The sequence below is a fragment of the Bombyx mandarina genome, chromosome 24 (assembly GCF_030267445.1).
Source record: "Bombyx mandarina strain Sakado chromosome 24, ASM3026744v2".
Taxonomy (NCBI): Eukaryota; Metazoa; Arthropoda; class Insecta; order Lepidoptera; family Bombycidae; genus Bombyx; species Bombyx mandarina.
The window spans coordinates 12,004,905-12,018,878 of record NC_143230.1 but is presented as its reverse complement, the minus strand read 5'-3'; the positions used below and the strand labels follow the sequence as shown (position 1 = coordinate 12,018,878).

Sequence of the window (13,974 nt, the reverse complement as noted above, 5' to 3'; positions counted from 1 at the left end):
CGTTTTCGACTTACTGATTTCCTCAGCTGAGAATGACGTTATACAAATTCGCACTAACGTTTCCTCATCTATCACCGACACCTTATTTTGAATGTACGATAGCATTTCGTCGATCACTATATTGCACGCATTACATTTCACAATTTGCGTCATTTTATCGCGATACGCACTAGCGTTTAGCAACACGCGCCCACACGGAGGGATGCGCGCGCGCGGACTGTACGGACTTATTGTAGACTTATAGAGGCTACAACAAAAATATTGGAAACTAATCTTAAGGGTCCGTTCACACAGACCGACTCGGAGAGGAGAGCAAACTTTTATCATATTGGAAACAGTTTTGAGTAATTGTAGTATAATAGTACATTGTTGTTTTCTACTTTTTTCCCGCGGTGCACATACTATTTTTTTCCTACCAGGCCGCAAGTTATAAAAAAAACAATTTAAACTACTACTAATTGAATAAGTAAGAACTGTGATGAACTCATCTTTTTTTTTTTTTAATATAAAATTTTACTACCTTTTGTTTATTTCACTTTTACACTAAACATAATATTGCAAATTACCCGAGCACAACAATGGCGGAGAACTTTAGGTGCGTGAGAGCAGACGTAGACACTAACGCGCATGCGCACCTGTCAGTACCCAGGGAGGAAAAGTTACAATTTCTTCTCAGTACAGCGAGAGGAAAATCGAACTTTCGGCGTCGGTAGGAGAAAAAAGTTAATTTTAGCATGTGCACTTTTTTTGTCATTAAAATGCTTGAACGCTTTGCGTGTGAGATAATAAGAGGAGCCGACCCGCTCCCATTGAGTGCGCATCGGCTGTCAGATCTCTTCCAGCCGGTCGATGTGAAATAGTCGGTAGCTCCGCTCCGGTCTGTGTGAAAAGAAAAAGTGTGTGTATGTGTGTCTGTGTGAACGGACCCTAAACCAGTCAGTCCAGTAATCCGACAGAAACTGCGCGTTTTCACAAGATAAAATCTGTTCTTCACTTTTCGACTCGGTTTGCTAAAATTTGGTCAATTTTTAGCACATTCGCGCGCAGCTGTCGCTACGATATAGCGCACTCCGCTATGTCCTGAGAGATACAGTCGAGTCAACCAGACCAAGTCCGGCCTTCGGTCAATACAATACGATATAAAAACCCACAGACACAGCCCACTGAGTTTCTCGCCGAATCTTCTCAGTGGGTCGCGTTTCCGATCCGGTGGTAGATTCCGCGAAGCAGGGCTCTTGCCAGGGTTCGTGTTAGCAACGTCGTCAGGTTTGAGCCTCGTGAGCTCACACCTACTAGTTAAGGTTACGCTGAAATAGCCTCGAGGCTATCAGCTTACGTAAAAAAAAACAAGGTATAGAAACAATAGAAGCTGCGGAGTATATCCCGAGTTGTCGACAGCAAACACGCTAGTGAGTGATGTGATCTATCGCTCGGGGCGCGTTTAATATTTGCTCGCACTCACAGTATATTTACCTAACTCCATCGATGGTTATAAGAAGATTAGCTTTTGCCCGCGACTTCGTCCGCGTGGAATAGTTGCTTTGGCATAACGCTAAATTTTACCCGCCTCTTCATTTTCGTACTTAACTTAAACTTTAACCGTATCCGCAGCGCACGCAGTGCAAGTTCTCAAAAGGAATTAAAACCCCGATTTTGAAACATTCTTTATTGGTGCTCCGCTTGTATTGGTCTTAGCGTGATGTTACATAGCCTATAGCAGCCTTCCTCGATAATTGGGCTATCTAACACTGAAAGAATTTTTCAAATAGCACCAGTAATTCTTGAGATTAGCGCGTTCAAACAAACAAACTCTTCAGCTTTATAATATTATATAGTATAGATAACGAAATTCCAACGTAACATTTGTTAATGAAAACGGGAATAAAAATGACTGCTATTTCATCGGCGCCAATCAAATGAATATTCTTAGACCGTAGTCTGCTATGTTGATGCTATTGACAGGGCTGCCTTTACTTATCGAGGTCCCCGCTGCTAGGAGCAAGGTCCTATTGGACTAGCTTTGGACGAAAACTGGATCCAATCCTTGGCTGTTTCCATATTGAACCATAGTTCGTATTGTTGAGTGGTGAACTGGCGGGACTGTCGATGGACATCCGCAGGTACTTGATCAGGGGCCGGTCTGATAAAATATTCGTGTGACCCAGAGAACAAAAGTCGGTTACTGCGTGTCCTGTCCGAGACGATGATTATATCTTTCTAACGATTTAGAAGATACACGTGTCGTCCATGTACACCCTAGGCAGCGGAACTTTAGTAACAAAACAATCTCACTCATTGTGTATTTTGAAAGCGTGCCAAACAGATTGTAAGGTTATTGTCTCTTATTTACTGGTAAATAGTTTAATAATAACTTTTTTTTGGCAATTTTGGATGGGTGACCAGAATAATTCCAGAAGAGAATATCCGGCATTGTATGCTTTTTGAGTTCCGCAAGGATAGTGACGCAATAGTTGCGATCTTTATCAAAGTGCATTAGACGTTCAGAAATGCCAAAGATGATTTTACAAGCTTAGATCTGAAAGCCCACCTCTAGACCACGGCTTGTCAATCCATGTCAAACAATCGAGGAACAGTCAAGCGCCCTGGACGAACCTTGGTTGTTCATCCCGGAACATTTATAGCATATTGGAAAAGTAAGGAGAATCGGTCTTTAGATCCTCCATAATCTATTCGAAGAGAAGAAAGGCAAGCGGTTTATCGCAAGTTGCTTCAACGGCACCACACAACCGCGTTTTGATCGTTCGATGGCTAGAGGCGGAAAAGGACCTCTATGTGGTATTCATGACGCAAAAGGCAGTGTCTCCCTCCAAATAAATCACGACCAAGTACTGCGAAGCCGGGTTTACGTCCCAAAAAGGCGCTCCCTTGTGTTTGGTTGAATATAACTAAACAAACTGAACAATTGGATCGAGTGCACTATATTTAATCGGGAAGTGTCCAGCAATTGTCAACAGAAGGGGCGTCATTCTGCAACACGACAACGCAGGCCCGCACTGTGCAAGGCGAACACTGGGGGAAACCATGAATTGGGATGAGAGGTACTGCCTCATCCGCCATACTCGTCCGGTGTCACACCCTCGGATTTCCGTTTATTAAAATCTCTACAACATTTTTTCGTTGTAAATTTTTTTATGATGTCCAAAATGTTATCTTGATAACCGATTTTTACCGGTTTGGTATTGAAAATGGACACAGTAGAGGGTGATTATATTATTAATTTAAAATACAAGACCTATTAAAAAATATTCGTTTGAATGTAATGTATAAAGCGCCATTACTTTCCCCCTAATGCTAACGTTATCCTTGACGCAGCCAAAGCAGGAACCGCCGCCGGCCGAACCCGCGGTGGGAGCCGGGAACACGGGGGAGGGCGCGGGGGGCGAGGGCTCGGCGCCGACAGTGGACGAGGAGGCCGCGGCCCGGGAGCGCGAGGCCCGCGCCGCCGCCTCCATCAAGGAGAGGGAGCGGCAGGTGCAGCGAGCCCTCGCCACCAGCCTCCGGGACCGGGACAAGGAGAGACAGTACCACAAGCGAGACGAGGCCGTACAGGTAATCGGTACACTTGTAACTTTGTTGATACGACTGTAGCGCCCACAGACTCGACCTCACGGTGGGCTGGTCCCTAGCGATGTGCCCTCCAGGTCAACAGTTCTAGCAGCGTTCGGTGTTACAATAACTTTGAAGCACATTAGCTCCTAAAACACCCATAATCCTTTAGAGAGTAAAGCGGTACTACACGCTTGGGCAAAGACTTTTGTTTCACAAACCACAAGACCGGCCTCGCGTGGAGCACTGCTCTCGTCTCTGGGCCTGGGGTCCCAAATACCAGATACTACCAACAAAAGAGGGCCGTCCGGATTGTCGATAATCCAAATCTCACAGAGCACTTGGGACCTCTGCGGAGGGACTTCGGTTCTCTCTGTGTTTTATGCCGAATGTATGGGAAGTGCTCTGAGGATTTTTTAGAGATGACCTTTTCATCTCCTTTTAACCTAGCGCGTTTTCAGACATCTTCAGAGATCACTGTACCCCCTGTGAACAACAGTCACTACTAACCATCAGATGGGCCGTATGCTCGTGCGCCTTCAGAGGCAACAAATAAAAGCGCGAACCTGTCGCTGCGACTGGTCTCATGCAACGTGACGAATCGTCTTACAGCACTTTAACGCTCTACTGGCGGATCTGGTCCGGAACCCGGACCTGACGTGGCGCGAAGCCAAGAAACAACTGAAGAAGGACCACCGCTTCGGACTCGCCGAGCTGCTCGCCAAGGAGGACAAGGTACCAGCCACGTCGACCCTCGCATGTCGACCCTCGAAGCAGGCGAGTCCACTAGCGATGATCATGTTTTGTTTTTTCAGGAACGTTTATTCAGTCAGCACACGAACAACTTGGCGTCGAAGAGACGAGACAAGCTTCGGGGCATCCTGACGGAGCTCGGGGTGTCCTGCACGGCCGCGTGGAAGGAAGTGAAGGAGACGCTTAGCAGCGACCCCACCACCCCCGCCTACGCCAGCGCCACGCAGGTACGCGCCTACTGTCAGAGGGCATATCCATAGTCTGTCAAGCCTCCTTAGTAAGAGAAACGCGCTCATTGACCTCTCCCTCTCTGTCAGGACAGTTTGTTCGTTGAGCAGTGCACCCACTGAACCACTTGTCTATAGACGAGTCTTGTGACTGTGTGTCGGCAGATGGAGCGCGAGTTCCGCGACTACCAGCGCGACAAGCAGAGCGCCGCCAAGACCGCGCTCCGCCAGCTGCTGCTCGAGACGCGCTCCCTCACGCACCGCACGCGTGCGCAGCTGCGGGACCACGCGCACGTGCACGACGCGCTCGCGCACGACGCCAGGTACGCACCCCCCTCCCCACGCACCGCACGTGCGCGCAGCTGCGGGACCACGCGCACGTGCACGACGCGCTCGCGCACGACGCCAGGTACGCACCCCCCTCCCCACGCACCGCACGTGCGCGCAGCTGCGGGATCACGCGCACGTGCACGACGCGCTCGCGCACGACGCCAGGTACGCACCCCCCTCCCCACGCACCGCACGTGCGCGCAGCTGCGGGATCACGCGCACGTGCACGACGCGCTCGCGCACGACGCCAGGTACGCACCCCCCTCCCCACGCACCGCACGTGCGCGCAGCTGCGGGATCACACGCTCGCGCACGACTTCAGGTTCGGCCCCCGCGGGTACCCCCACACATATGCACCCTGGCCCCGGCGGGTCCCCCACACGTACACATCCCGGCCCCCGCGGGACCCTACACGCGCGCACCCTAGCTCCCGCGGGACGCCCCATACGCACGCCGCACAATATTGATACCCCGTGTGTTATTCAGATACACGGCGCTCGACCACATCCCCGAGGAGCGGGAGCAGATGATAGCGAGCTACCTGGAGGAGCTGGAGAAGAAGGGCCCCCCGCCTCCCCCCACGGCCACCGAGCCCTCCCGCAGGAACAAGCACTGACCGGGCCCCGCGTGTACATTACATGAAGCTGTGAATAAACTATAGTTTAATTAAATAAATAAATTCTTGAAAATTTGGATCGTTGTTTTACTGAAGATCTCTCACGCCGCGGTGCGCGGACACAGACACCGCATTATGTTTAGATGATGTCTTGTCGGATCCTACCCCTCGCCCGGCCGCTCCTGGGACTAGGGAAGCTGCAATAGCCATTCTAAGCTACCGGCGATAGGGAAATTACACTATTAAATAAATTAACTAACTATAATAAAGAACTATAACTTATATTTATCTGTTATAAGTACGGAGTCCATGAACTACATACAATACGACCGACGAGACCGCTCGTAGTCTCTGTCTACTCCTATATCGCTAATGTTACCGTTTGTGTTCGTCACTCCATCAGTGACCGCTACAATCGCATCATCATCTTCAAATCTGCCTTACTGTATCCGCACTGTCTGGACACTGTCAGAGCGCGAACATGGAAAATAACCAAAAAGATCACGCAGCCGATCCAAGCCTTCATCAACCGCAACTAGCGACGAGTATTTGGCACTTTCTGGCCTGAGTGAGTTCAGCACACCGGATCTTCGCAGTGGGTCGCGATTCCGATCCGGTAGTAGATTCATTCGTGAAGCAACTGCTCTTGAGTTGTTAGGTCTCCTTCGGAGGCGCTCGGGCAGCTGTTAGCGAATCCCACCCCTCCTGGCTGAGCCCTTGCTCGCCCACCTGTCCTGGTGAAACTGGAAAGGCCCCCGGGCCACCAGTAAACTTCAATTATAAAAAAAAAGTCTGGCCGATTAGTGCGTCTGTTTATTGAAATATAATTATTGCAGTGCGCCGATGTTCGGAACGAGAATGAGCTGAGCGGAGACCGCGCCACTATTTAGTTCTGGACTTGCGTGTGCTAGACGCGAGTCGCTCAGAGGATCATTAAAAAAACACGTTCAATTTTGAATCATTTATTCGGCATATTATCTAATAATTAAATACATAATTTAAATTAAGCCATATTCACATTAGAAGTAAGCTATGAGTAATAAAATATAACGCCGGGGGGGGCGCGACCTCACGCTCTCTCATGGCACCCCCCCCCCCTCCCGTAAGTGGTTACTGGAGCCCATAGACATCTACAACAGCTGCCCCACGGCAGATATAGGGCGGTGGAACCTACCCCCGTGCGGACTCACAAGAGGTCCTACCACCAGTAAGTGCTGGTTTGTGGTCACTGTGCTTAGTGCGAGTTTTGTTAACGTTCTCGACAGCGTAAAAGTTAACTCCAATTTGTATGGATTGGGTATAGCGCCCCTAGCGGCAAACGTTACAACTCCATACAACTTTGAGTTAACTTTTACGCTATCGAGAACGTTAAAAAATTCGCACCAAGCACACTGATTTCTAATGTTATTGCTGGATGTACTTGGGACCTTATGAAATAAAAGAATGTCCCGAAGTCTGGACTATAATGAACTAAAATGTGATTTTAAATATATTTTTTAGAAAATATAAATCAACTTAAGAAAGTAATTTAAAAATTTCCTAATAATTCAGTGTAGCTTTTTTTGTTAATAATGGAGATAAAATTTAATTACTTTGTAAGCTGCGGACATCATTAAGAAAGTGGCATAAAGATAGTGAAGAAAAGAAAGAAAGAAAGAAAGTGTCACCCGTTCAATTTATACATTATTTTGGACAACCCAAGTACCATTCCTCTGTAGCCCCGCTCGGATTGTTGCACACCGCATAAGTGTCTAAATGGAGACTAGCTTCATGTTTGAGTTGAAGTTAAAAGTGTTATGAGATCATCAATAGACTCATAACAAAACTGACATTTGAGTTGTGCACAGAGTCAATAAAACATATAGGCAGAAGTATCTGTGCCAATACAGCCAACCATGGCATTTGAGGACAAACAAAGATCAAACATGACTGATTAAAATTAGTGGTAATTAAAATATACTTTTCCTTAAAAATGTATGTGTAGTTTGTAATTAACTAACATAGTCCTCGGAATGATTTTCAATGTACCTAATTAAATTAAAAAGAAATGATATTTTTTTATTGCACTTGTAGCCAGACGACCATACGGGCCACCTGATGGTGAGTGTTTACCGTCGTCCATGGACTTCAGCAATGCCAGGGGCAGAGCTAAGCCGCTGTCTACCGCAAAATTGTTGATTGGGTGAGTGTGGAGGGGGGAGGGGAAAGGGGGGTCAGGGCGCGATGTCCTTGTGCAGCAGCGCGGGGTCCTGCAGCGCGTGCGCCCGCAGCAGGTGTCGCAGGGCGGTGCGGCGGCGGGCGAAGCGCCCCTCGCACAGGGCGCAGCGCCAGCGCGCGGGCGGGGCGGCGTGGCGGCTGCGGTGGATGCGCATGAGGGTGTTGGTCTGGAAGCGCGCGGGGCAGTGCGGGCAGGGCACGGGGCGGTCGGGCAGGTGCGTGGCGACGTGCTGCAGGTGGGTGCTCCGCCGGTGGAAGGCGGCGCCGCACTGCGCGCACACGAACGGGCGCTCCCCGGTGTGCAGCCGCTCGTGGATCTGACGAGACGAGCCCATGATCGCACGCGCACTTACTTTTTAAGGGATTTTATGACCTGGTAACTAAGACCTTTGAATCATGCCTCACTGGTGACAGGACCTCTTGCGAGTCCGCGCGGGTAGGTACCACCACCCTGCCTATTTCAGCCGTGAAGCAGTAATGCGTTTCGGTTTGAAGGGCGGAGTAGCCGTTATAACTATACTTGAGACCTTAGAACTTGTATCTCGGGATGGGTGACGCATTTGCGTTGTGGATGTCTATGGGCTCCAGTAACCACTTCGCACCGTGTGGGCTGTGGGCTCGTCCGCCCATTTAAGCAATAAAGAAAAGGTCTTATTCTAATTTATATTCTTATGTTTATGAAAAACTAGTTGACCCAGCAGACTTCGTAGTGCTTCGATCGATAAATAAAAAACCTAAACTTTTGTATAAAATAAACTTAAAATAAACAAAAAGAATCCGTCCGACGGGGGACACATTAAAAACAAAATTGTTATTTTTATTTAATTCCGGGCATTTTCATATTTATCTACCTTTTAAACCTTCTCTGGACTTCCACAAATAATTCAAGACCAAAATTAGACAAATCGGTCCAGCCGTTCTCAATTTCAAATCAAATGAAATGAGATGAGATGATATGGAAGTACATATAATCAGTAAAATAATGGTCATTTACTGAGATTTTTTCAGTGGACTTTTTGGAGGATCCCGAGAAGCACGTCCAGCTGCTTTGTTTCATTTTCCTAGATTTGTGCACTTTCACAGATATTATACATTTAATAAACCACCGTTATTACACATTTAAACCCGAAGAGACACTAAATAGACAAAATAAAACAAATCAACATTACTCCTCGCGTTCCCGCCAAAAAAAAAACAAAAAAAACTCACGCTCACTTACTTCTCTTACTTCTCTACTAACTGCGGCCCGCCCCCGCCCCGCCCCCCGGCGTGACGTCACACTGCCCACGGGGGGCGGGGGGGTCGGTGCGGGCTCCCGAACTACAAGTGATACTTTCCACTAAGCGACTAGCATCGCACTAGATCGGAACAAATTCTACAGCCTTTAGACGACATTAGATCGTGTGCGGAGAGTGTACATCAGCGTTTTTTTTTTTTTTTTTTTTTTATTGCCTTTGTAGGCAGACGGGCATACGGCCCACCTGATGGTAAGTGGTTACCGTCGCCCATGGACTTCAGCAATGCCAGGGGCAGAGCCAAGCCGCTGCCTACCGCTTAATACTCTCCATAAGCCTCGTTTGAAGAAGGACATGTCATAGCCCTCGGGAAACACCGTGGAGGGGAGCTCATTCCATAGCCGGATGGTGCGTGGCAAAAAAGATCTCTGGAAACGCACTGTGGATGACCGCAGTGGCTCCAGGTAGTATGGATGAACTCTACTCCGGTGGCGGGCGGTGCGATGGTAAAAACGAGATGCTGGTATCATCTCGAACAATTCCTCAGAGCACTCCCCATGGAACATACGGTACAAAATACAGAGGGAACCGAAGTCCCTCCGCAGACCCAGAGGCTCCAAAGAGGCGTGGCGGCGGAGGGATCGGGTGCGCGACTCACTTTGACCTGCTCGGCGTTGGAGGCCCGGTAGTCGCAGTAGGAGCACTTGTCCGTCTTCTCGTAGCCGTGCTTGGCCCGGCAGTGCATCAGCAGCAGCCTCCGCGTTATGAACTTTTTACCGCAGTGCTGAGAACAATATTTTTTCTATTTTAAACTATTGCATAGCTTTTATCGCGGCCTTTGAGCGCGGCGACCGAATCAAGAAATTCCGTAACGAAAATAAAACCTAACAGCCCCGCTCCGCCTACTATGTAACTCGCATTCAACACATACACACGTTGCGCTTGTGCAGTGTTTGTGAATAAGCGCGCGGCGTGAGGTCGCACTGCATGCGCATCATGAAAAGTCTGCCCATCTCTCTCTCTCGCGCGGTCTAGCTTATGAATGTGAAGGGGACTCTGCACTCACAAGGTAGGTACCGGCCTATTTCTGACTCCAATGAATTTAGGAACTTGATGTCCATGGGCTTTGTTGAGCACAATAGTAGTAAGGAAGATGTCCTCTCACCTCGCAGACCACATCAAACCCGGTGTGTATTTTATAATGATTCCGCAGTGACAGTTTGGAAGTTAATATTTTGTGACAATGTTCACACTCTATCTTCTCTTTCACTTTCACATCTTTCTTCTCTTTCTTTTTAACTTTTTCCTTTTTCTTATTTAACTTTTTTTCTTCTTCTATACTAGTATTTGTTTCATCTTCGTTGGCATTTGTCGTGTCCAAATCAATTATTAAATCCGAAATATCAATAAAAGTGTATGTGGCATCATTCTGAGATTGCATTTCGGTTTTAACTACACCGTCTCGTGTATGGGTGCTGCTCTGGAGTATCTGCTGCGTCTGCTCACACTTCTTCCGGAACTTGTATGAGTCATTTATCAGTTGTATGCACGATGTACACATTACTTGTGGATACTCATCGTTCAGTTCCACCTGGAAAATATTTGAGCAATCAACAAAATGATTTACAATATCATGGTAAACAGTAAAAATAATCCTTACTCTAGATTGAGTAAATATTAGTACGGAAGAAGAAAAAAAGTTAAATAAGAAAAATGCCAATGCCAATTGAGTCTCTGGCTATATGTCGTTACGTGTCTGGATTTATATTTGAAGAGACCGTTTAAAGGTTTCATCCTAAATTTTAAGTTTAATGATGCATTGTGTAGAACCTACGTGCTCACACAAAAAACATTTTATGTCAATTTCAAAAGATGACACTTTTTTCTTTTGTTTTTAAAACTGACAACGTTTTTGTTGCATTAAAATTTCAAGAAACTAATGGGAGCATATTATTGAGAGACAAGAATTAAATACACCTAGACAGTATCTAGAAATTTTACACATTGTATCGTGTATAATGTGTAAACGTTTATGAGAGAAAATAAATATATTGTAAGGGCTATCCTGTCCTTAAAACTGTAATACTATAACCGAATAAATTTGTGGTCTGTTAGCTTTTATAAAACTTTTATTCTAACTAGTGCCAGACTAGCAGTTCTAAAGATATAAATTAAAAATAACATAAATCACTGGGAACAAATCGCACATGGTCATCCTGCCCCTATTTAACATTCCCTGTGTGGATACTGAGACTGATGTACATATTTATGTGTTTAAATATTATATCATCATCATCAGCCCACAGTCGTATTCCGCTGGACATAGACCTCTCCCAATACACCATTGAGCCAGGTCTTCAGCTCTCCTCATCCACATCTTGCCAGTCACTGTTTGGAGGTCCGTCATGGGGCATCCCACATTACGTTTTCTGCTGCTGTGTCTCCACTCGTGAAGCAATCTGCTCCAGTGATCGTCGATTCTACGGCATATACAGCCAGCCCAGTCCTCATTTAATTAAATATATACATTTAGATAATAAATACCCAAACAAAGAGCAAACCAACCTGTTCAACACACGATGTTTGCCTGATGCGGGAATCGAAGCCACGACCGTCGACGCAATAGTCAGCCGCTAACTACAGTACCACCCGGTAGGCAGCGGCTCGGCTCTGCTCCTGGCATTGCTGAAGTCCATGGGCGACGGTAACCACTTACCATCAGGTGGGCCGTACGCTCGTCTGCCTACAAAGGCAATAAAAAAATTAAAAAAAAGAGCCAGTCAAAAAATAAGATATAGCACGAAAGATGGTTTTATTTGCATTTGTTTACTTTTAGCAGGGCCATAAGTACAAAAGTACAGTTAACATCGCTAAGGAAATTAGAGATACCTCTTACAAAATAGAAAAACGGTTAGTTACCTTGACTCCTGTGGTGGATAATATAACATTTGTATATTTTTCGTGGTGTTCCGGCATAGGGAATATTGGATTTAAATTCTGGATGCTTAAACAGGTGCGACAGCTGTTCCAAGTCATTTTGTTCCTAATATTAAAACCTATATTTTACTGCGTTTATAATTTATTAGTTAAATTGCATTCTAGATACAAATACATATGTAGGTATCTTAAAAGAATAATAAATAACAAAATCAGCGACCAAAACAATTAACTTGACGTTTAAGTTTGACATCTAAACAATTTTTGCGTTTTGTTCGCACCTATAAAAATACATATGAAAATTCTTATATTTTATGTTATTGGTATTTCTAACAGTTTAATTACTTGTGGGCATACAAAAAATACTTATAACAGTATAAATTAAAGTTACTTAGCAAACGATCGAGACTGTTTTAAAGTTTGCAACCGGTTTGACGTTTTGTTACGTTTTAAGCTACAGTTTTGAGCGAACAATTCATTAACCCCGTACATCATCTGAAGTTTCCATACCTTCGTCATTTATCTAAGCAGTGACAAGTGTGCTTAGTGCGAGTTTTGTAACGTTCTCACTAGCGAGCCAGTTTGCTCAAATTTGTATGCAATTGGAACAGCGCCCCTAGCGGCAAACGTACTCGGTGTTATTTTGTGAGTGCGAGTTCATATTAACGTTGTGATCTCGTAACCGAGTAATTTTACCGAAATGAGTACTACGAATGACATTTGTGCGAGTGCGTGTTACAAATTAGTGGATTTTAACGTTTCGATCGAGTATTTCTTTAGTAGTTTTATTTTTCCAACTAGAGAGGCAAAAGTATCATGCCATAGAGCCTAATCTTTTTTTATGAAAAATGATAATATGGAGTGAAATGGATTTGATTAATTTGAAGCATTAATCAATTGGCATGGAATGAAATGAAATGAGATCAGATAATATGGGATAAAATATAATCTCTGCAAAATGCTGATTATATACTGAGATTTTTTTCAGTGGACCTTTTCGAAGACTTCGAGAAGCTACGTCCAGCGGATTTGTTTAATTTTTTTAAATTTTCGCACTTTCACAGATACTAAACAGTTAATAAACCCACGTTACTTTGTTATTGCACAGATGGGTGGACGAGCTCCCGGCCCACCTAATCTTAAGTGGTTACCGGAGCCCATAGACATCTACAACGCTAATGCCGCCTCCCACCTTGAGATATTAGTTCTAAGGTCTCAGTATAGTTACAACGGTTGTTCCACCCTTCAAACCGAAACGCATTACTGCTTCACGGCAAAAATAGGCAGGGTGGTGATACCCGTGCGGACTCACAAGACGTCCTACCACCAGTAATTACAAAAATTAATTTTGCGGGTTTGATTTTTATTACATGATGCTATTCCTTTACAGTGAAAGTCAATCGTAAACATTTGATAAGTACGTATTTCATTAGAAAAATTGATACCCGCCGGCGGGATTAGAACACCGGTGCATTGCAAGATACGAATACACCGGACGCCTTAACCTTTAGGCCAGGACGGTCTCAAAATTACACTTATACACGAAGAAATATTAAATACGCATTAACTAAGAAACATTAAATAGACAAAATAAAACAATTCACACAATTTAGCTCCTCGCGGTCCCTCCAAAATATCTTTTCATCTTTTTTTCCTAGTTGTTCAATTGTAAATGAATAAATCAAAATCAAATCGAGTTTACGTTCTATACGGTGAAAAATGAAGAATTGTGAGTGTGAGTTGAGATATGCTACTCGCTTCGCAGGGCGTTTATTCACCGAGAGCAGCAATAATATTATTTCTCGTATATTGGTAGCACGTGATGTTTTGGCATTAGACCGTCTAAATGAAATACAACGCATTTTAACAGCATTTTAATGGGAACCAACTACTTTCAAAATTATTCGGGTAATGTCACGTGTTCAATACTATTTTGTACCCTTAGAATTAAAGTGGCTCAACCCAAAATTCTTAGTTTCTGGTAAACTTTAATATTGTAATACAATAATTGTATTTTTTTAGTTTTTCGGTTTAAACACTTTAAGGCATGCCATTTTATTTGAAAAAGACAGAAAGAGTACTTTGTCCTTTT

General features: G+C 45.1%; 2 protein-coding genes across 7 annotated transcripts in view; one reads left to right on the top strand and one right to left on the bottom strand.

Annotated features, from left to right (window-relative positions):
* Nucleotides 1-5,570, top strand: part of LOC114243835 (transcription elongation regulator 1) — a 41,337-nt gene extending 35,767 nt beyond the window's left edge. For all 6 annotated transcript variants that reach the window (XM_089737942.1, XM_089737939.1, XM_089737940.1 and 3 more), the window contains 5 exons: nucleotides 3,334-3,570; nucleotides 4,180-4,302; nucleotides 4,383-4,547; nucleotides 4,713-4,870; nucleotides 5,364-5,570. In XM_089737942.1, the coding sequence (XP_089594068.1) occupies nucleotides 3,334-3,570; nucleotides 4,180-4,302; nucleotides 4,383-4,547; nucleotides 4,713-4,870; nucleotides 5,364-5,493 (813 nt within the window). In that variant the 3' untranslated portion in view covers nucleotides 5,494-5,570. The remainder of the gene's footprint in view (nucleotides 1-3,333; nucleotides 3,571-4,179; nucleotides 4,303-4,382; nucleotides 4,548-4,712; nucleotides 4,871-5,363) is intronic.
* A 1,528-nt stretch (nucleotides 5,571-7,098) lies between these two features.
* LOC114248466 (uncharacterized) lies at nucleotides 7,099-12,115 on the bottom strand. The gene is made up of 4 exons (XM_089737946.1): nucleotides 11,865-12,115; nucleotides 10,111-10,536; nucleotides 9,604-9,729; nucleotides 7,099-8,027 (listed from the first exon to the last, which is right to left on the bottom strand). Exons 1-4 carry the CDS (start codon nucleotides 11,979-11,981, stop codon nucleotides 7,707-7,709), a joined length of 990 nt encoding a protein of 329 aa, XP_089594072.1. The 5' UTR covers nucleotides 11,982-12,115; the 3' UTR covers nucleotides 7,099-7,706.
* Between the last annotated feature and the right edge of the window lie 1,859 nt (nucleotides 12,116-13,974).